Below are 21,294 nucleotides of genomic sequence, written 5' to 3'. Positions count from 1 at the left end.
GAGGGTAAAAGCTTCTTGATTAATGAGACTGCACTGTAGATCATTTGATTGTTATTCAATCTATTATTAAAATCTTTTCAGTGATAAACTCTGTTTCCCCATCCTCTGGAAGTACTAGTGGTGGCACCAAGATCAAGTTGACGGGTCAGTTTTTTAACAACACGGAGAAACCACTGAGAATTGAAGTCGGTGGTAAACCCTGTAGTGATCTGAAGCTCCTGTCAGACACTGAGATGACCTGTGATACTCCACCTGAGCCTGCCTCTCAGCCAATTTACACTGGTGAGAAATTAGGGAGATAGCCAAATCTCAGAGACATTTATTTTTCTGTTTCTTTTTTTCCAAATTTTATGGTTCAGCAGCCTGCTTTGAAACACGAATATCATGTTTCATTATCAGTTTATAATGCCAATAGAGGTACAACAATAGCACATCAAAGACCCTATCAAAGAAAACACACACAAAGAATTCATCTATTATTCAAATTTTAAAAATGTGCAGTTTTCAACATAAATTCCGCTCTCAGATTCTAAAGCAAAGCTAATAGATAAGTACTGTACATGTTAGTTGTATTTTACAGGCAGTAGAGGTTTGCTGTATGAGTCCTGGACAACCACTGCTAAGACCTTTGCTACCATTGATGACATTTTAACACTGGACAGCTCAGCCCCCGATTATAACTCCAGCATTGTTGACGAGACTTATTTCATCGACAGTTCCAACCAAAGCTTTGTGTCTCGTCTCAGTGGTTTATTCATTCCACAGCATAACTCTTCCTACAGATTCTATATTAAGTGTGATGATTACGCAGCTCTGTATTTCAGTGAAAGTAGCAACTCATCAGAGAAAGTAAGTCAATGAATCGAAAAAGAAAAGGTGAAAAAAGTGAAAGATTAGCAGTATTTTGATGGACAAATTCAGTTTACATGTAAATCTAAATCATGTGGCTGAAGTTTCTTTTTTCATGTCATCACAGAAACTTTATAAATATCTAATGTATTTCATTCCTTTTTTCTTTGCAGCAAAAAATAGCTACATGCTCTAAATATACTACCAGTTTCTTTGCTCGTTCAGAACAAGCATCTAGTTTATTCACACTGACTGCCGGAAAAAAGTAAGATTTCACTTGTATATAAAATTTTAATCTAACATATTGCAAGAAAATCTTTAATTTTAATATAAGAATTATCAATTTTATGACTTTTAACATTAAGCAAGGTCTATCATCTGTTCTGTTTATTTTCTGTCAGATATTACCTGATGATTTTACATGGAGAGCACCTGCAGGGGGCATTTGTACAGGTGGGAGTGAAGATGTTTACCTCCCCTGTTACTAACGAGATGTGTGGATCAGCTGATCAGGAGAAACAAACAGTGTCTATTTCCTCAACTGTAGTAGATGAAGTCCAGGTACCAAGACACTGGCAAAAAATAATGTTGATTTTTATACGTATTCTAATTATTGTAATTTGCTAAAAAAAAAAATTTTGTCAATATTAGGATGTGAGCTTGTCTGGTTTCAATGCTGCTGATACAACATACACCCCAGAGAAACAGACAATTGTAGTGTCTAACATTGGAGGAAATGAACAGATCACCTTCAGACTGGGATTATATGGAGTCTTCACAAGTAATTTAGCAAAATTTCAATATAAGTCATTTATATGGATTTTACTCTGATTTTCAAGTAACAATAAGAAATATTATTTGTGTTGAATGCTGAATTGTTCACTATACATTTCAAACTAATTAAAAGTACCAAATTATAGTTTGAAGACCTTGTACACATAGTGTAAATTACTACATGCCTAGAAAAATGGATCTGTAAAATAAGATATGTGAAGTTTATGTTTTTGACTTTTGACAGGTCCCCTGAAGGCCACCAGTGATGGAGCAGCTGTTGAAGCAGCCCTGAACTTACTTCCTGCCATAGCGCCCGACACAGTGTCCATTAGCATGACCAGTGGAGCCACAAGTAACACCTTTGTCATCACCTTTAACTCCGCCCAAGGTGAGTATGCCCCCCTATAGAAGAATAAGAAGTTAATCAGTTTCAAGGCAAGAAAAATGTCTTTTTTATATAAAATATTTTCATTGTTGACTGATATTTATGTTTCAGGAGATATGCCCCTGCTAAAGACTAAGGTTGATGTCTCAGGAAGCAGTCTGTCCTTAACTGCCACAGAGACCCAGAAAGGTGTGGCTGGGGGACAGAGTGTCCGCTTCAGCATGGGTGGCAACATATCCCCAGCATTTACCTATGGAGGATCCCTTGATAATGTAAATTTCTATACTAACTTGTTGGTCCCATTTATGTAAATATTCTTTAGAGCGTGAGAGATAAAAATTTGAGTTATTTCAGAGGATCATGGACTGGAAATGAAATTTTTCAAAAAGAGAACATTTTCTTTTTAATCAGGTACAAGCTGCAGTAGAGGGCCTGTTTTCTGTCAGGTGCCCCTCCACCTTCATTGCCGGAGACAACAAATACTTCCAGGATTTCGAGAACCAGAAAGAAGTGAAGGCCATGGGAGACATCATCAGCTACGTCACACCCTTCTGTGGTAGACACTCCATTAAAAACCCAAAATATGTGTACCAGGCTCCCGAGAAAAAACTAGGGATCAGTCTCACCCAGCATGGAGTGGTATGATAAAGCTTTACATGCACATACTAATTTTGAAATTTGTATGTTTCATGAGCAACAACTTAATGCTTAACACCAGTAAATTTTGTTTAGATGTTTTAAAATACCAGTAATTTATGTTTGTGTTTTAGGTATGTTTTGCCTACCTTGGTCCAATCAAACCAATCCTAAGAGTAGACTACAAGTTTTATGACAAAACTAAACTGGCTACAGAGTCTACCAGAAGCAACTTGAACATTGCTAATGCTGCTCCATCCACAAAGTATGTGTATTTGAAACTTTTGTCAGAACATATTCCTGATTTGAAATAATGAACATGAAAATTCATTTTGAACTTTTCTATGTCCAAGTGCAATACATTATGTATACATGTATATGTTGACAATGCATATATCTCTAGGTATTTTGTACATTATTTAAATTCTATCAAATTGTCATGAAATGAAACCAGTCTTCTTATTATAGATGGAACTATGTCTGTGTGAATATCCTGGAGGAGTTGTCTAAACTGAAGCCTGATGGCAGTTCCTTTGAGGCCCGCCAGCTGACAGTGTATCGGGAGGACAACGTTGTGGAGGATCTATTGATTGATGCTGTCATCGTGGTCCGCAGCAGTCTCGCCACTGACACACAAGGTAAGGGTGGGAACCTTATCAATGTAAAGGAGAAATCATCACAAATTGAAGCTGATTTACAGCATACTATGGTACCATATTAGACTGTTCAAACATTTACATTAGCATTAGATTCAATGTTTTCTGTAAAATAACTGATGCTACATGTATATTTCTGTTAGATGGAATTCTTGAACAGCGACTGGTTGGATCCACCCCAGGAGGATTCCCAATGAAGAACCTCAAGGTAGAAGAAAATGCTGGAGTCTACACCATCACCATGTCTCCTAACAACTGTAGTTATGGAATCCCTCTTCTTGGTCTGGGTAATGCACCGGTAAGTATTTGAACCTTGAGCATACCTTAAAACACAAGTTATAGGTATGGAATTCTGTTGATTATGGGGACTTACTTGTATTCTATTTCTTATACAGGCCTCTCAGTCTGACTTGGTGACTTCCACATCAGCCTCATTTTCAGAATCTACCAAAGCAGGAGCTACTGTAACCATGACAACAAGCCGGAAGTCTGCTGCTTCTCCACCAGTCACAGGAAAAGTTAAATTTTCATTCGAAGGGAATGATGTTGGTAAGAATTCTGATAAAACAAGGGTACTGAGATATATCAAGATTTAAAAAAAGTTAATTTTGGAAATAATTTGATAGAAAAAAGACAAAACAAAATAAATTGCAATGCATAATTACCTGAAAATATTAGTACACTGTACTCTAAAAAAGACATCACAGTTAATCCTTTTGATGCTTGTTCTTTTTTTAGACATTCCTGCCACATCTACGGAGACAGAAGTGAGAGACCTACTGATGACAATCCCTAAAATTGGCAATGTTTATGTGAAGAAGGAAGGAGAATGTGCCAAGTTTGACTGGCAGATCACTTGGCTCAGCAGGACAGGAGATCTCCCTGAAGCCACAGTATGTAGTCCTGACCAATCACAGAATTCTCTTTTTGAGTTGAGAAGTCAATTAGGTGTAAATAAAGTCTTTATCTGGAAATTATTAAGCATATTTTGTATTTTAGGTGGATGGTTCCCAATTACAAGGGATATCTCCAGCTGCTACCATTAAGACCAATGTTAATGGAGGACTGTGGTTTAACCCCATTCCTGGAGACATGCTGCGAACCATTGAAACTAAACCCCAGGTACTGTACAGTTTCTTTCCAAATCTGTTATTATATAGCTGTGTATGATATTTTTGGTATTTTATCACAATTGTTTCTGTTAAAAAATCATATTTTTATCTTGGAATTTGAATCAGATGGTAATTTTTTAATTAATTTATTGGTTTATCAAATGACAGGTCATTGCTTACGTGAATGGTATTCCCACTCGTTGTGAGGGCACCTGTGGATTTGAATGGAAAGCCTCAAGTACCCCAGCAGTCTCAGCCATTTCTCCTAGCTCAGGTAAACAAGAAACAAAATCTAGATAAAACTCCTCATCTTAATTACAATATTGTAAAAATTTTAACCTCATCTCAAGTAAATGAAACATGATTTTTTTTTTTAATCAATCTCAGCTTAAGCTCTTATATTTAAAATACAATTTCAGTGAAGTTGTTAAAAACTATGCATAATGAAATAAAGCATTAAAAGAATTGTCCTGCATACTCGATACATTTACTTAAATATGTATATTTATAAAGTTATGTAAAATGTTGATACTCTTATAGCTTTCTCTGGATCCACCTTAACCATCACTGGTACCTCCTTTGGAGCCACTGCAGCTGATAATTCAGTGACCATTGGTGGAGTGGCCTGCACTGTGACCAGTGCTTCCCCCACCCAGCTAGTGTGTACGGTCGGGGCCGGCACAGGGAGCCACCAGGTGGAGGTCAATGTGGCTGGGGTGGGACTGGCCAGTGGCAGCTTCAGCTTTACATACAATACACAGATCACTAGTATTGCTCCAACAAGTGGCAGCTTGGCAGGTGTGAAAGGCTTATTACAATCATCTGATTAAATCTTTAAGAAAAGACCTTGCAATAATAATACAAATAAAAAGCTTTAAATACTTTTCATTCGTAAATCTCGAGGCTTGTATTTCTATATACAGGTGGTACTAAGCTGACAGTCTCTGGATCAGGATTCTCTCCCACTGCCACAGTAACAGTCAGTACCGGCACGTGTGAGATTGTGACAGCCACTACATCCGAAATTGTCTGCCTCACTCCCTCGGTTAGTAATGAAATATACCTGTGAAATCCTCTATTAATTTAAAGGTTTTTATTAGTTACCATCGGTTAGTGGAAGGATTCAAGCATTTTCCACTATATGAAGATATACTTGGTTTATTTGAATGATAATGATATAATATTTCATTCCAAGGCAACCACCCCTGGCAGTGCTTCAGTGACCTTGACTCAGGCAGGTGTGACCTTGACAGCCTCTCAACAGTTTAACTACGATGGATCCTTGACGTCAAATATCAACTCTGTCTCTCCATCTACATCAAGTGTTACAGGTACACTTAAAAATTTTATGAACATATTTATTATAAGTACATGTATAAAGTGTTCAATTTATTCTGTGGGGATAGAGTAACTTTTAACTGGTGTACATTGTGTAGGAGGGGGAACTCTGGTCCTCCAGGGTACAGGATTTGGTGCCTCCAAGCCGGCAGGAACCACCCTGATGATTGGTGATAAGCAGGCCACCATCATCTTGTACAGTGACACCAGGGTAGAGGCCACCCTCCCAGCTCAGGCAGCAGGGAGCCATGCCATTAAGTTTTCAGTTGGCAACAATGGATATGCTTCCGTCTCGTAAGGGATTTTTAGCATTTGATATTTAAGATTTCTTTTATACATATTGTAATAGATTTGAAACAATACTTGTACAATTGCTTTTAGATTATTTTAAATATGCATGTAAATGTGTGTGTCATATTAAAAATGTATGTCAGGATTTATCAGAAATTTCTTTAAAAAATTTCATACCTTTTCTACTCTTTCAGAGCCAGTACAAAGAGCATTGCCTACAGTCTCAAAGTGACCAACATATTCCCCCGCAGCGGGTCTCTGTATGGTGGCACCATTGTCACTGTGATGGGACAGGGATTCGGAATCACAGCCTCTGACATCAAAGCCACTGTAGGAAGCCATGCCTGTAATGTGGTGGGAACTGTTACTGATACACAGTTCAAATGTCAGATTGCAGCAACCGGAAAGGTTCACAAGGTTGACAATCAGGGAGCTGATGCAAGTAAGGCTAACTGCATGGTCATAATGTGTTCTTTTTATCAATTTGAATTTCAGAAGCTTTGTGAAAAGGGAGATAATATGGTTTAGCATAATTTTTTATGCTTTCTTTGATAGATGAGATATTTTGTTATCTAACATCTTTCATATTTAGTTGAAATGACAAATGAAGCTGCATGCTTACATTTGAAATGCACAATATTTAACAAGTCATACATGTATGTTTACAACTTATGGACTGATTTCATTTTTCAGACAATGGAGTGGGATATGCTTGGAATCCAATGACACTAGATGCTTATGAAGGTGACTTTATTGAGTGGAAATGGCATGTAGCTTCAGGTGTGACTGGAATCAACATAGGTGTGTACCAGACAGACACCGCCGTGGCCACCACCAGCTCAGGCTTCTCCAGTGGAACCGCTGCACCGTCTGGAATGTTCAAATACCAGGTGACCAAGGCTGGAGATATTTTCTACTGGAGTGACTATGTGGATGCTAACAAACAAATTGCATTCAGGGGATCCATCAAGGTTGCTGCCCGGCCACAGTCTGTGGAAGACTTTGGACTCAAACTTGGTGGATACGAGGCTGAGTACGACACTGCATCAGGTAATTATATGAAAAAAAAGAAATAATTTTGTTTTAATTACAGTTCAACCATTTATCATTATTTTTCAGATACAAATAATATTGCAGATATTTAGAAATATAGTCTTGTAAGTGACTTGGTAATACTTAGTGTTTCCATTCTTTCATTTGTGAAAGTGCATCTAATGAAAATTTTTTAAATACTTATTGATTGATTTTGATTACTAACAGGTGTAGCTGACCCAGCTGCTGCCAGCTGTGAGATAACCTCCACCATCTCTGGCTGCACTGATGCCCCCGCCACTGGAGGGTCAGCAGGTAAATTCCACTTTTCCTTTGAGAAATGCCAGTCCCCCACCGTGTCCAGTATCTCCCATGACCAGGGACATGCCGTACAGGACATCACTATGACCGGTGCAGGATTCGGAGCCACCAGCTGTCAGCACCAGATTGACATCGGAGACTACTCTTGCAGTGCTTCCTCTGCTTCAGGCAGCAGTCTCGTTTGCAATGTTGATGGATCAACAAAGCCAGAGGTAAGTCCAGATTTTGCTGAAATCTTTGGTTCAGTCCTTTAAAGATAGAATTGCAAAAGATTCTAATCTCCTCTATTCTTCTTCAGTAGATGGAATGAAATTGCAGAAATTACTCAATAATTGATAAATTTGTTAGAAATTAATTTTGATTTTTATCATTACATAGGTTGGAGTAATGAAGGAAATCCAGTTGTCTGTGCTAAATCGCGGTTATGCCCTACTGGCCACACCCAAGGTAGCCACTTTTGTTCTCCTCCCTCATGTCAGTTCATACACTCCACAGGAGGGCTCACTGAAAGGTGGCTACACCCTCACCATTACCGGAGGAGGCTTCAATGAAGACACAGTTGTCACAATTGATGCCATTGGCTGTAAAATTATCAGTGTAACATATGACACAATCACCTGTGAGGCTCCATCCCTCAACACCTATGGATCAAAAGCTCTGGTTGTTAAAGTACCCAGCCATGGAAACAATCTGGAAGCCAAGTGCTCTGACCCCTTACTCAGCTGCTCCATTCGCTATGCTCAGACCGCCACCCCAACTGTCACTTCTGTGACCCCTGATACAGTTTCTGGCTCATCCACTGCCCTTACCATTGTGGGAACCATGTTTGGAACCTCTGCCTCAGCACTTAATGTGACCATTGGAGGAGCCCCTTGTACTGTCAGCTCAGTTACAAACACCCAGATCCAGTGCACTGTCACCACAGTCCCAGTGGGATCACAAGATGTTTCTGTTGTCATTGACGGTGTAGGCAAAGCATCCACTTCAGTCAAAGTAGCCAGTGAGGCTGTCTTGTCCTCCATCACCCCATCTTCTGGAGGCACAAATGGTGGAGCATTGGTTACAATTGCTGGAAATGGTTTCGTAGACAAGAAGACAACTGTCACTATTGGAGGAAATCCATGCACTCTGAAGACAGTGACACCTACTTCCATTCAGTGTACTACCCCAACAGGAACCGGGTCAGCCACAGTGACAGTGGTGTCTGATGGAGTAACATATGGCACCCTGACCTACACTTATGACTCAGCAGACACCCCCACAATCAGTGGCCTAAATCCTCCCTCTGGAAATCCAGGTCAGACCCTCACAATTACCGGATCTGGATTCAGCTCTGGAACAGTCAAAGTGGCAGTCGGTGACACAGATTGTACTGTTTCAAGCTCTTCAGCTACTCAGATTATTTGCAGTCTGGGAGCTAGTGCTGCTGGAGCTAAGCCTGTTGTTGTTGATGTCACAGGAAAGGGAGTGTCCGCTAACACTAACCAGTTCACTTATGGTCTGGCTATTGGCAGCATCAGTCCCAACTCAGGTTTGTTATCTTATAAAAATTTCAAATCAGGCTGTATGTGTCCAAATATACAAACCTTATATCGTTTATTGTTGTCCTGGATTTCTGCCATTGTGTTTTATTTTTCTATAACAGGAAGTCTTGGAGGAGGACAGGAAGTGACCATTATAGGAAATGGCTTTTCTGCACAGACTGCGGTTACCATTTGTGGAAAACCTTGTACCATCATCTCCAGTGCCACCCAGAGTAACACTCAGTTTGTCTGCTCAACTCCTGCCAACCCAGGTATGCACAGTAATGTTTCTACATCTATAAATTTAATAGCAATTAATTTTGACAAAAAGCATTGTGTAGGCTCAGAAGCATTAAAATGGATATATCCTGCCAAAGTTTAAATTACTTCTATTTCCTTTTTAACTGTGTCAAGTATGTGAATATTGTTATTTTCAATCAAACTTATTTTGTGTTAGAAATTAACTTTTTGTTTTAAATCCCCCAGCTGGAGCCTGTGATGTGGTGGCCTCTGAGGGATCAGAGACAAGTACAAAGACCGGTGGGTACACCTACGACAGCTCAGTCACCCCCACCATCACCTCAGTGAACCCCACTTATGGTGGCACCGCTGGTGGAACCTCTGTCACCATCACAGGCACAGGATTTGGGTAATGCTACTTTCTGTTTACATTAGATATTTTGTGTCTTTTGCAGAAACATTTAGTATGTAACAATTATCATCTTTTATAAGATAATTTATTTCTTGAATCATATTTATAAAATAAGATATAAGAAATACTTCTGAGAGAAAATACAATTTTTATTGACATAAAAGATGGTATGATAGATTTAAGTGTGTTCATCATGATATATTTCGTGTTCAATATTATTTCTTTTTTTTTCCCACAGAAATAATGCAGCTGCTGTGACCGTTAAGATTGGAGGTGTGACCTGTGCTATAAATACTATATCTGACACGTCCTTGACCTGTACAACAGGGGCCAGATCTGGCTCCATTGACACTGCTGTGGCTCTGCAGGTTTCAACTAATGGCATCGCTGATCAGGTACATATTCCCCCAAAAAACATAACTAGATGGTGATAAGTACCACAGTTTAATTGAATCAAAGCCAATCACTGAAATACTGATAAAAATTGATTTTCCCAAGTTGTAGCATAAGACATGCTGAAACCACTTACAGGGATAGTATTATATTGTATTATTATTATAATACAGAACAAGAGCCTTGTTAATGTTTTAATTGAATGTAACATTGATTTTTGTCAGGCCAATGCTGCCTTTAGTTATTTGGATGTTTGGTCCTCCCCCACTACTTGGCAGGGAGGGACACTGCCAGAGGAGGGAGAACTTGTGGTAATCCAGGAACAACAGACAATTCTATTGGACGTCTCAACACCTGTACTGGGCATGCTCCTTATTCAAGGTATGAATGATAAAGTAAGGTGATAAAAAAAATTGAAAGTGCCTTTATTTTATTTTCATTGTTAAATATTTGTATTTGTATATTAAAATGTGCCCTTTTTTTTTTCAAGGAGGAAAAGTGATCTTTGATGAGAAAGACATTGAGCTTAATTCAAAATACATTTTGATCACCAATAATGGAGCCTTACAGGTATTTTAACACATACATTGTAGTAATAAATTCATACATGTATTGTAGAATTAAAGTTTTAAAACATTTAGATGCTCTTACATACAAAAAGATTCTTAATACAAGAATATTCAGAGCATAAAAAGGGCAGTAACACATTGATTTTTAGATGCATTTACATAATATAATGTATAAACTTAGGTTGGAAAAGAAGGAGCACCCTTCCAGCACCAGGCCACCATCACCATGCATGGAGTATTCAGATCTCCCGAGCTCCCTATCTACGGATCCAAATCACTGGGTGTACGAAATGGAACTCTGGATCTACACGGTCAGTTTCCCTAGACATTTTTTATTCCAAGGTGAAAAAAATTTATTTTGATCGTCTAAATATTATTATTAAAAGTGAAGTGTGTATATTTCAAAGTAACAATGTTTTTGAATAGGAAAACCCAAAGTAACTTGGACAAGACTTGCAGCTACTGCCTCGGCTGGGGACACCTCCATAACCCTGCAGAACGCTGTGGACTGGGAGGTAGGAGACCTCATTGCTCTGGCCACAACTGGACACCGACACTCACAGGGGGAGACTGAAACCAGGTAATCGGTCACAGTCTGAAATTAACAAGATAAAAAAGGAAACCCATTGTATTAATGTTTAAATTGATTGCATTTTTTTTATCCCGAACTTCATGAACAGATTTTTCAAATGTTAGAAGAAATACATCTTCAATTCTATATGAAAATAATTCATATTTTAAAAAGTTTGGGTAGGAAAATCATCTGACATACATGTATAAACTGAGAGATGGCATATATTTAGGAAAGTGGCAGGTGTCTCAGCTGATGGAAGAACAGTTACCTTGGACTCGGCCTTGACCTACACTCACGTTCGTGTGACAGAGACATATGGCACCACTACTGTAGACATGGCAGGAGAGGTCGGTCTGCTGTCACACAATGTCAGATTCAGGGGATTCAGTGATGCAGAGTGGGTCACCAACATTACCAAGTGTGAGGCAGGGTTTGACACAGGTAAGTTCATTGTAAGATCTCAGTTGTGTCTGTAATGACAAATCAATAGTTCCTCCTTGCATTTGACTCAGATTACACGCAGCTCATCAAGGTTTTTAAGATTTTAATAAAAAATTATCCATATGTTCATAAGTTTAATGTGAATTTTTGTAAATAATTTACATTTTTCTGAAAATTATACATGTATTAATGTTAGGAATAAAGAACATTTCTTTAACTTTCTGAACATTGTTCAGTTGAACAGAAGTACACTTTATATCTGTTATTGCAGGAGAGTTTACCACCCAGACCTGCTTCCAGGGACGATTTGGAGATGAGATGGGATCAGATGAGTTTGGTGCTCATATATTGGTCCATGCACCTGAACCTGATTTGGACATTGCCATCGCCCGTATTGAGTATGTGGAACTCACACATGTTGGTCAGGCCTTCAGACTGGGACGTTATCCCATTCATATGCACTTGAACGGAGACATGAAATCATCTTACGTCAGAGGATGTGGTCTACATAGGACCTTCAACAGAGCGGTGAATGTCCACAAGACACATAACCTGGTGGTGGAGCACAATGTCATCTACAATGTCATGGGTGGATCCTTCTTCTTGGAGGACGGAATTGAAACAGGCAACACCTTCCAGTACAACTTGGCTTTATTCGTGAAGGCCAGCTCCAGCTTGTTGAACGATGACATCACACCAGCCTGTTTCTGGGTCACAAACCCCAATAATACCATCCAACACAATGCTGCCGCCGGTGGAACACACTTTGGCTTCTGGTACAGAATGCACGAACACCCCGATGGACCGTCCTTTGATCCAAACATTTGCCCAAGACATGTACCTCTAGGAGTGTTCCAGAACAACACGGTCCATTCCATGGGATGGTTTGGTCTGTGGATTTTCCAGGAATATCACCCAAGGAAGGACGGATCTTGCAGCACAAGTGCAGATCATGAAGTAGCAATATACAAATCTCTGACTGTCTGGAACTGTGAGAAGGGAGCAGAAGCAGTCAATGTCGGAGCCCTCCAGTTCCACGAGTTTGTCATGGTTCACAACGAAAAGGCTGGTTATGAAGGAAAATTGATCAAGGCATCTCCACAGTATGACGAAGCTACCAGCTATGCTGTCAAAAACAGCGTAATTGTGGCCAACAGCCCTGGGCTGACTGCAGTTTCCGGACAGAAGAACTACTGCACAATCGGTGGCTTTGTAATTCCATATGGAAATGGCATGTATGGTATCAACATTGAATTTTACAACTTTGCTCAGAGTGGATGTAATGCTTTTACCTACACCAAGATTGACGGTACCTGCTCTGTCTACTGTGGTGGATACACCTACAGGTTCAAACAGATCTCGTTCACAAACTCACCCAACCGTGGAAAATTTGACTGGAAATGGCAGGCAGTGATGATTGATGAGGATGGTACCCTCACTGGAGGGGCTGCAGGTTCCCAAGTCACCCCAACCACTGCAACATTACCTCCATCGTAAGTTCTATAACTTTACATTAGTTGTATAAATCTTTCTAATTCATTATTTACTTGAATTTATCCTTGTTTCACTTCAGGCTTTACTATTCGATTTTTTACCAGTAATATCACATTTTGATTGTCATGGTATTCCATAACAAAAATTAGATATATAACTGTATGTCTATTTATATTTGCAAAATCAATCCTTTATTTAGGTGTACAAGTGATACAAACTTCAACAAAGGCGTCCCTGCTAGTCTGTGTCCAGGGTCCCTCACATTCCACCGAGTAGCTCTAAAAGACATCCAGCCTGTGTCTTTAGAAGGTCAAGCCATGCGATTGAATAATTCTTATGGATCTGACTTGTCTCAGTTTGGAACTAAGAGGATTTCACACAAGCCTGGGTGGATTGGAATTCTGATTGATGGTGAAACCTACAAATTTGAATGGGAGGGAGGCGAGAAAATCACAAACATTTCCTACCATGCAACTTTCTACCAGTTTGGGGTAAATCATACAAAGTTAGATGGATTTTGAAATGAATTTTAATATTTTTTCATTTACCTTGATACATGAATGTTAACATTGGTTTGTATTTTTACTGCAGGACCAAGCAAACAATGTAAAGGTCTGTCAGCGCTTTGAAAGGAAACCCGATCGATTTGCATTAGATGGAAAGACCTTCCGCAATCAGTCAGACACTGCCATGGTTTTCGGCACAAATAAAAATGGTGACTGGGAATTCAATGAGTCAGATTACGAGCTCTGCTATTTGGGTAAGCAGTTTCATTCTGATTCTGAGAGAGTAACTGATAAACCTGTCTATAATTTATAACAAACTTTGAGTACCTTACATATACAGGGTATGTCCTTCTTAAGTGTCAAATGCAGTTGTGTTCAACATATTTTATTTTAGATATTACTTCCAAATGACTCTTTTCGTATGAACATTTTATTTATGAATATGAACTTTTATATATATCATGCTTAATGTGTAAGAATATGAACATTTTGTATTGGGTACCTGTATGACTTTTCTTCTAAATTTAGTTTCTGGTAAGAAAAGCCGTAGGAGAAAGAGGGGTTCTGGAGCCATGCCTGTATATGCAGAGGATGTAGATTCTCACATGACAGCCTTCAAATGTTACTACACTAACTGTGTACCTCCACCTGACCCAGATACCATTCCCCCTACATGCACGCGACCCTCCAATGCCACCAAGTGGTCAGATGTGGCAAGCTGGCAGACTGCTGAGGCTGGGTGGGGCGGTAACCTGGGAAATGGACAGTTTGGACTCCCCAAACAGGGTGATAAGGTCAAGATCCCTAAAGGCAAGTAGTATGGAACCCTGATAGTGCCAAAATTATATGTTGCATAGAACTATGTAAAAAAAAAAAAGACAACATTTTTTCTTCAATGTATTTATTATATTTATCTTTACGTCATGTAGGTTACTGGGTCATCTTGGACGAAGCAATCCCTAGTTTCACAGAATTGGTCATCGAAGGAACTCTTGAGCTTGATCATGGGCCAACTAAAGACAATGATATTACCATTGATGTGACCTATCTCTATATTAAGGGAGGAAGACTAATTATTGGTTGTCAGGAGTCAGCTCCCTATGAAGGTAAAGCCTCCATTGTATTACGTGGTGATGCCAACACTCCTCCCTACCCTGTGACAGAAGGACCCAATGTAGGATCAAAAGTTATAGGTAAGATTACTTTAAGAATGTTCTATGGGCTCTTAGGTCAGAAATTTTGTAGAAAAATAAAACAAAGAATTATTGTTCTTTCTTTTATTTATCACCATCATTAAATATTATTTATTATCATGTCAAAATAAAAATAGAGTTTCAAACTGAAGAAATACACTTTCCTGTTTATATACAGCATACTGATTAACTTTATTTGGTTATGTAAAAGTACACACAATGTATGGTAATAATGCATTTATTTTTGGCCTGTAATAGGTGTCTTTGGTGGGTTGGACTTGCATGGGAAGAGTCACACTGTTACTTGGACAACTCTCTCTCAGACCAGTGCCTCTGGAGATAACCAGATTTCACTGACTCAGGCCGTGGACTGGGCAGTCAATGACGAGATTATTATCACCGCCACCAGCTACAAGGCATGGGAGGTCGAGATCAGAAAAATCAGTGCCATATCAGCAGACAAGAAGACACTGACACTGGATTCAGCCCTCACCCACAAGCATATCTGTAAGTGTAAAATTTTTGTGTATCAAAATTTTATTATCATTAAGAATATTTTGGTGAAAAATTGCAAAAAAAAAAAAAAAAAAAAAAAATGGAAATCAATATTGAGCATAAATCAAAACAAAACATTCATGATAATTTATGGATGAATTCGAAAACAAAGTTGTGCCATTGAAGATGGTTACAAATTTTTTATGCAGCCATGGAAGAGACCTTGAGTAACGGAGAGAAATACTCCATGAGGGCGGAGGTAGGACTTCTGACAAGAAACATCAAGATCGTCGGAGCTGAGTACCCCAACATCTACTCTGATTCTTTCGGTGCTCGCGTCCTTGTTGGCGTTACTGCTGATGCCACCAGGCGTTACACAGGTATGTTTCTGAGAAGAAATGACTTTCATGTTATGATTTTGTCAGTTAAAATATACGAATATTTTATTGAAACTTGCTTGCACATATTTTTTACTGGAACTTCCGTTTTACATTATAGCGTAGTAGGATTGTACTGTACATTTGTATTTGGAAATCTTGTCAAATGAATCATTCATGCGACATCTGGTTATCTGTTCTTGTGTTATCGTTAATTGTTATTCAAATTTTTTTATTTTTTCTGCTTCTCTTCTGATATGAAATTTCAGCCTCAGAAAAAATGATACCAAGCTCATAGACCTTTTGTACATGTACATTGAGGGTATCCCTAATGGAAATAATGTATGTAATATTGGATCCTGTACATGTATTGTAGGATTTGCCAGGATTTCCAATGTTGAGTTCAACAGAGGAGGACAGGAGGGTTTTACTGCCACCTATGATCCTCGCCACTCCCTCAGCTTTGTGGATATCCCTATCTCCAACATCAAGCCATGCTACGTCAAACAGAGCAGCTTCCATCACAACCTGGGTATTGCTATCGGAGTCTATGGAACCAATGACCTGGAAATCCAAAACAATGTAATCCATCACACCATAGGATCAGGTAATGCTAACAAGACACATTCTGTTTAAATACTTATGATATCTTATAGTACCTATAATACCAAAACCCAGCCGAAGAAATATGATGTCTAAAAGTTGAAATTTATCTGTAATCTATATATATTTCAAAAAATAAATAAATGCTTCCATTTTTATCACTAAATTGAAAAGCAACATATATTTATGATATTTACCTAATGTTCAATTCTAAAATATTCAACAGTGTGTATTGATTTCAATTTGCAGCAATCCACACCAAATCCAGTGGTACTGCTATCCGTAACAACTTGATCTCTCTCAACATTTGGCCTGGCTCTTATAATGGTCGCTCAGAGGAATTAAACATCTATTATGATGGGTCTGTGGATGCAATTGGTGCAAGTGGAACAATCTTACAGGTAATAGCACTTAATGTGTTAAAAAAATAATAATAATAAATATGTATTTTGAATGTTAAAATATTCATGACCATCGTGATTGTTTTTTTTTTTTTTTTTGGAAAAAAAAATTCAGATGAAAATTTTTAAAATACTGAAATTGTGATTTTGAAGTCTTGGTAAACTTTTTTTGTAGGGCAATGCCATCTCCTCATCTGAACGCTCTGGATACCATGGAGATTTTGAGAGCTGCACCGCGACTGACACATGGAGTGACAATGTCTTCCATTCCAATCTGATGGCCGTCGGTCTCTTCCCTATTGACAAAGTCAACCCCCCAACCTGTTGGAGAATTGCCAACATGTCCATTTGGAAGAATTATAACTTTGGAGTTTATTATCAGAGGTATAAAAATATAATTATCTTCAGAACAAATTTCCTTTTTGTCTTTTCAACTTTACATTGGAATAATTAACTAATATATTGAAACAAATTATTATCTTTATTACTGGTACATTTTATTAGTATTTTGCAATCTTCTCAAATTTGGAAACAAAATATATTGGAAATATTTTTTCAAGATTATTCAGATGGTCAATTCTAATTCCAAGAGTATTTTTTTTAGATTTTCCGTTAATATTTCGGAAATAATCGTGGGTAAAACATTTACATTTAGTAATCAGTTTCCACAAATGGGGTTTGTTAAAAAGGAAGAGGATTTTGTTAATGATGATATAATATATTTATTGATTGTAAATTCTGGAACACACAGAACACAAAAGTTAACCTACAGTGAAATATTTCCTTACAGTCAGTATGAAATCATCATGGAGAGGCTGACACTGATTGACAACAATGTGGGAATTTTCCCTCTGATCATAGGACCTGCAGCTCTTGATCATTTATATGAGAACAAACAAGTCACTATTAGGAAAAATCTGATCGTCGGAAAGTCTTCCGTCTTCGATTGTGCGAATGATAAGATGGACTTCACATTACCTTACTTCACACTGAGAAGAACATTTGACAAGTCCTGGAGAATTGGCACGGCAGGAAGAACTGGAATCTCTATCACAGTCTTCAGCTCTGGCCCCAATAATTCCCCCGAAAAACCTTTCATTGGCATCATGGCTTACAATGCCATTGGTGGCTTTACCACAATTTCTGGTAGGTACTGGAAGCACATTGGGTTTTTTTTAACATTGTTTTCAAGTTACATGTACATGTATCTGATATAAATATGCACATTTTTTTTTCTGATGGTTCAAGTTTGTATGGAAATTGAGAGTCTTAATTAATCATTGGTAATTTTATAAAATATATTTAATCGTTTTTTGTTGTTTTTTTTTTGTTCCAAGTAATGAAGCTTTTCAGTTTGACATAAAATATGTATCACTCTAGTATTTAGTTTTATAGAATGGCAGGAAAATGTATTTTTGTAATAATTTTCTTTTTTCCCTATCAGATAACACCTTTGCCAACTTCCAAACGGGCTCCTCAGGGGAATGTGGCCAGGATGTGGTTTTGACAACTGATCCCAGCAACGACGATGCATGCCACCCCACCCAGCTTACAGGAAACAGAAAGGTCAGCGTGGGAACAGAAAATACTGTATACTATCACAGGCCAAGGCTAGGGTAAGTTTTATTGCATAGCCAAACTTTGTTTTTCAGTAAAACATTTTTTTTTTTTTGCGGCTTTCAGATTAAATAGAAATTGCCTTTGAACTTTCGCATAGCATCTCATTGTATTTTATATTAAGCATGGATAGAATTAAGTATGTCAGACATTGGCAGGATGAAGATTTAAATCGTATGTTTAACTTCACTCTCACAGCAAGATAAACCCCTCTGACTGTGTTGACATGGACTGTGATGGACACAAGAAGTGTGTTGTGGTTGACACAGATGGTTCCCTGCTGGGCAGTCCCACTACAGTGGTGCCACAAGCTGAGTTTGAGTGGGACGGAGACCCGCGCCGTGGTCTGGGAGACTACAGAATCCCCAAACCTATTCTTACAGCCCCAAGCGGTGCTGTTCTTACCGTTGACCAGGTTGCCAAATATAAAGGTATACAGAATCTATCTGTATTGGGAATAAAATAAGTTTCCTTATTTAATGATATTGATGTGAAGAATTATGTTGACATCATATATATGGTACATTGTGCAATATCGTCGTTAAGAATCATACTGAGTGTTTCACACAATTTTTAATTTTTTTTTTATTAAACATAAATATTCATAGTAAACATATGCTATATGTGGTCCAAAAGCCATGGCATTGACTTGACCTTTACTCTTTGTTTCTGTAGGTGTTCTCCGTGATGATACCTGTACCTACAATGACAAACAGCAGGCCTACACTTGTTCTGATTACAACTACAAACAGCTGACCATTGAGAACATGGACGCTGACACCGAGTTAAGGCGTCTGTCCCCTGTCGCCGTCCTCGGCTGGAATGATAAGGGAGATGGTTTCATGGATCTTATCAATGGACCCCAGGACCATGGTTGGTGTGCTGGGTACACCTGTCAAAAGAGATTGTCCACATTCCAGGCCATCACTCCCATTGGTCAGTGTCCAAAAGTCCTTTTTTTATTCAATACGTACAATTTTTTAATTCAGCTAACTTTTGCAAATTGCAGCTATACATGTTTGTATTTGTAAAATGCAAAATTATCCACATATGATATAACCTTTTTCATAAATGACAAATGTTGATTTCTATTGCAGGAAGAAACTTTTCTCTGTACTTCACCAGCACTGCACCCCAGCACCTTCGTTTGATGCTTCTAAGCACTCCCAAATCAGAACGTATCCGTGTTGGAGCCTACAATGGTAAGCCAAACCGATTGGATGTGTTTGTGAATGGAGAATATGTGCTGCCCAAAAATGGTCAATTGGATTCCAACAAGAACCTCATTCTTGAGTCTCCAACCACTGTTGGACAGTTCAATCCTAAAGTGGACACTGATCCTTGCGGCGCCAACTACATGGACCGAGACTGGCAGGAATTACAGGTCATTATCTGTGGAGGTGATGAAATAGAAATCAAAATGTCACCTCAAATTGTCGTTGGATTCAATGTGCCCACCATGACTGTGGACCAATTCTTTGGACCCAACCTCCTGAACAACTTGGCAACATTCCTGGGTATTCCTAGTGACAAGATCCGTACCATGAATGTTCAGTCAGGAGTCAGTCGCCGTAAGCGATCAACTGGAACCAATACCATGTATTACATTGAGGTCGGCAATCCCCCATGCATGACGATTAACTGTACATCAGCTGTTAGTACCATGTCCTTCACTGACCAGCAGGCTTTGGCATCTAAGATCATCAACCAGTATCAGGTCTGTATAATATTATAAGGGAAAATTCTACTTTGATTTATGTCTTTGTTTGCATTTTATTAACTGCTTGTTTTGTTTTCAGCTTGGCAATCTGTCTGACATCCTGAACATCACCATTAACAATGTCGCCGTGGCTGAGGCACTACCTCCGACCTCTGACCCTAACTGGGCCAAGGTCGTAGAGTCCACGGACTACATGAATGCCATTAGAATCCCGTCTGTGATGGAGTTTAAAACAGAGATCACACCAGGAACCGAAGGCAATGCCTTCCCTGTACAGCCCGTGCTTCAGTTCAGAGAGAGCAATGTAAGTAGACATAGATCTTTATGATGCATTATTAAGAAATGTGGATCAAAATAGACTGTGTTAAAGAAAAAAAGCATTTTGTCATGGAACCACAGAATTCATGTTAAAATGTTGCTTTTGTTTAGGATTGTGTGAATTAAATTGAAACATTTAGTACTCGTATGTGTATCTGTTAATTGATATGACACTGTATTTCAGTAGTAAATAAAATATTTGATAATTTTTCTTTTTCCCAACAGCCCAGTTCGGTAATGATTTGTTTTTGTGGTGTATAAATTTATGGGTGATTGTTGATATATAACTGAATTTTTTGGTAATATTCTATTGGATTTGAGCATGCAGGTTCAGTGGTTAACACAAATAAGGAATCTAATCTACATGTACATATTATATGTGTCTTTCCTTTTTATGTATATACATTTTTCGTATAAAATTGCTTGTTTTTGTATCCTCTGTAACAAATTACCTCCCTTGTCCTACTCAAATATATGTTACATTTTGTTTCTGTGCGTGCATGCCATGATTATAAAGCTGGTGATTCATGTTTTTAATTAAAGTGATAAGTTATGTAAATGCATGTATTTGTTCTTGGTAATTATGAATTATTTATTTTGTGTCTTTTCATCAGTCTGTTATTTTTTGTTTATTAATATTTAAACATTCAAAGAAAATGGTCTATTTACAGTTCAATTAGATGCAAATATTGAAGTCAATGCTGACTGCATACATGATTATTTTCACCCCAAGCTATACCGTAAATCTGGAAATTTTTACGTCGATTTATTTTTGCGAATTTGGGTCAAAAAGCTATTGATTAATTTTTACGCTTCAAATTTTTTCAAAATTGTCAATGGCGCTAAAAATAAAAATCACTGAAGATTTTCAAACCAGGTATTGTTTCAAATTAGTTTGTTTTCAGTTAGAATACCACCCATTTAACAATGTCAGAACATGGCAAGAAATTGCAACTGGGCCAAGGTCGTTCCACGGACTACATGAATGCAATTTTGATAAAATACATGTAAAAGGATTTGCAAT

The 21,294-nt window shown here is 38.3% G+C and overlaps 1 protein-coding gene across 1 annotated transcript in view; it reads left to right on the top strand.

The window, feature by feature from the left end:
• LOC134236699 (fibrocystin-L-like) overlaps positions 1-21,294 on the top strand; it is a 42,874-nt gene that overhangs the window by 11,950 nt on the left and 9,630 nt on the right. The window contains exons 11-57 of the mRNA XM_062718872.1: positions 82-282; positions 581-849; positions 1,023-1,114; positions 1,251-1,410; positions 1,501-1,630; positions 1,868-2,011; positions 2,120-2,280; positions 2,420-2,647; positions 2,779-2,909; positions 3,113-3,282; positions 3,444-3,598; positions 3,696-3,849; positions 4,039-4,193; positions 4,300-4,422; positions 4,581-4,686; positions 4,953-5,210; positions 5,336-5,457; positions 5,608-5,743; positions 5,849-6,044; positions 6,236-6,483; positions 6,735-7,091; positions 7,302-7,606; positions 7,773-8,925; positions 9,040-9,189; positions 9,404-9,566; positions 9,808-9,964; positions 10,187-10,343; positions 10,453-10,532; positions 10,713-10,842; positions 10,958-11,111; positions 11,335-11,546; positions 11,818-13,039; positions 13,240-13,531; positions 13,632-13,800; positions 14,075-14,356; positions 14,476-14,739; positions 14,998-15,246; positions 15,444-15,614; positions 15,988-16,218; positions 16,464-16,615; positions 16,791-16,999; positions 17,406-17,761; positions 18,060-18,231; positions 18,431-18,663; positions 18,908-19,168; positions 19,330-19,949; positions 20,032-20,256. Coding sequence (XP_062574856.1) covers positions 82-282; positions 581-849; positions 1,023-1,114; positions 1,251-1,410; positions 1,501-1,630; positions 1,868-2,011; positions 2,120-2,280; positions 2,420-2,647; positions 2,779-2,909; positions 3,113-3,282; positions 3,444-3,598; positions 3,696-3,849; positions 4,039-4,193; positions 4,300-4,422; positions 4,581-4,686; positions 4,953-5,210; positions 5,336-5,457; positions 5,608-5,743; positions 5,849-6,044; positions 6,236-6,483; positions 6,735-7,091; positions 7,302-7,606; positions 7,773-8,925; positions 9,040-9,189; positions 9,404-9,566; positions 9,808-9,964; positions 10,187-10,343; positions 10,453-10,532; positions 10,713-10,842; positions 10,958-11,111; positions 11,335-11,546; positions 11,818-13,039; positions 13,240-13,531; positions 13,632-13,800; positions 14,075-14,356; positions 14,476-14,739; positions 14,998-15,246; positions 15,444-15,614; positions 15,988-16,218; positions 16,464-16,615; positions 16,791-16,999; positions 17,406-17,761; positions 18,060-18,231; positions 18,431-18,663; positions 18,908-19,168; positions 19,330-19,949; positions 20,032-20,256 — 11,465 coding nt within the window. The remainder of the gene's footprint in view (positions 1-81; positions 283-580; positions 850-1,022; positions 1,115-1,250; positions 1,411-1,500; positions 1,631-1,867; positions 2,012-2,119; positions 2,281-2,419; positions 2,648-2,778; positions 2,910-3,112; positions 3,283-3,443; positions 3,599-3,695; positions 3,850-4,038; positions 4,194-4,299; positions 4,423-4,580; positions 4,687-4,952; positions 5,211-5,335; positions 5,458-5,607; positions 5,744-5,848; positions 6,045-6,235; positions 6,484-6,734; positions 7,092-7,301; positions 7,607-7,772; positions 8,926-9,039; positions 9,190-9,403; positions 9,567-9,807; positions 9,965-10,186; positions 10,344-10,452; positions 10,533-10,712; positions 10,843-10,957; positions 11,112-11,334; positions 11,547-11,817; positions 13,040-13,239; positions 13,532-13,631; positions 13,801-14,074; positions 14,357-14,475; positions 14,740-14,997; positions 15,247-15,443; positions 15,615-15,987; positions 16,219-16,463; positions 16,616-16,790; positions 17,000-17,405; positions 17,762-18,059; positions 18,232-18,430; positions 18,664-18,907; positions 19,169-19,329; positions 19,950-20,031; positions 20,257-21,294) is intronic.

This window comes from Saccostrea cucullata, unplaced genomic scaffold (genome assembly GCF_032062105.1).
Source record: "Saccostrea cucullata isolate Sc308-1 unplaced genomic scaffold, CSIRO_AGI_Scuc_v1 ctg122, whole genome shotgun sequence".
Lineage (NCBI taxonomy): Eukaryota > Metazoa > Mollusca > Bivalvia > Ostreida > Ostreidae > Saccostrea > Saccostrea cuccullata.
This window is presented reverse-complemented; position numbering and strand designations above follow the sequence as displayed.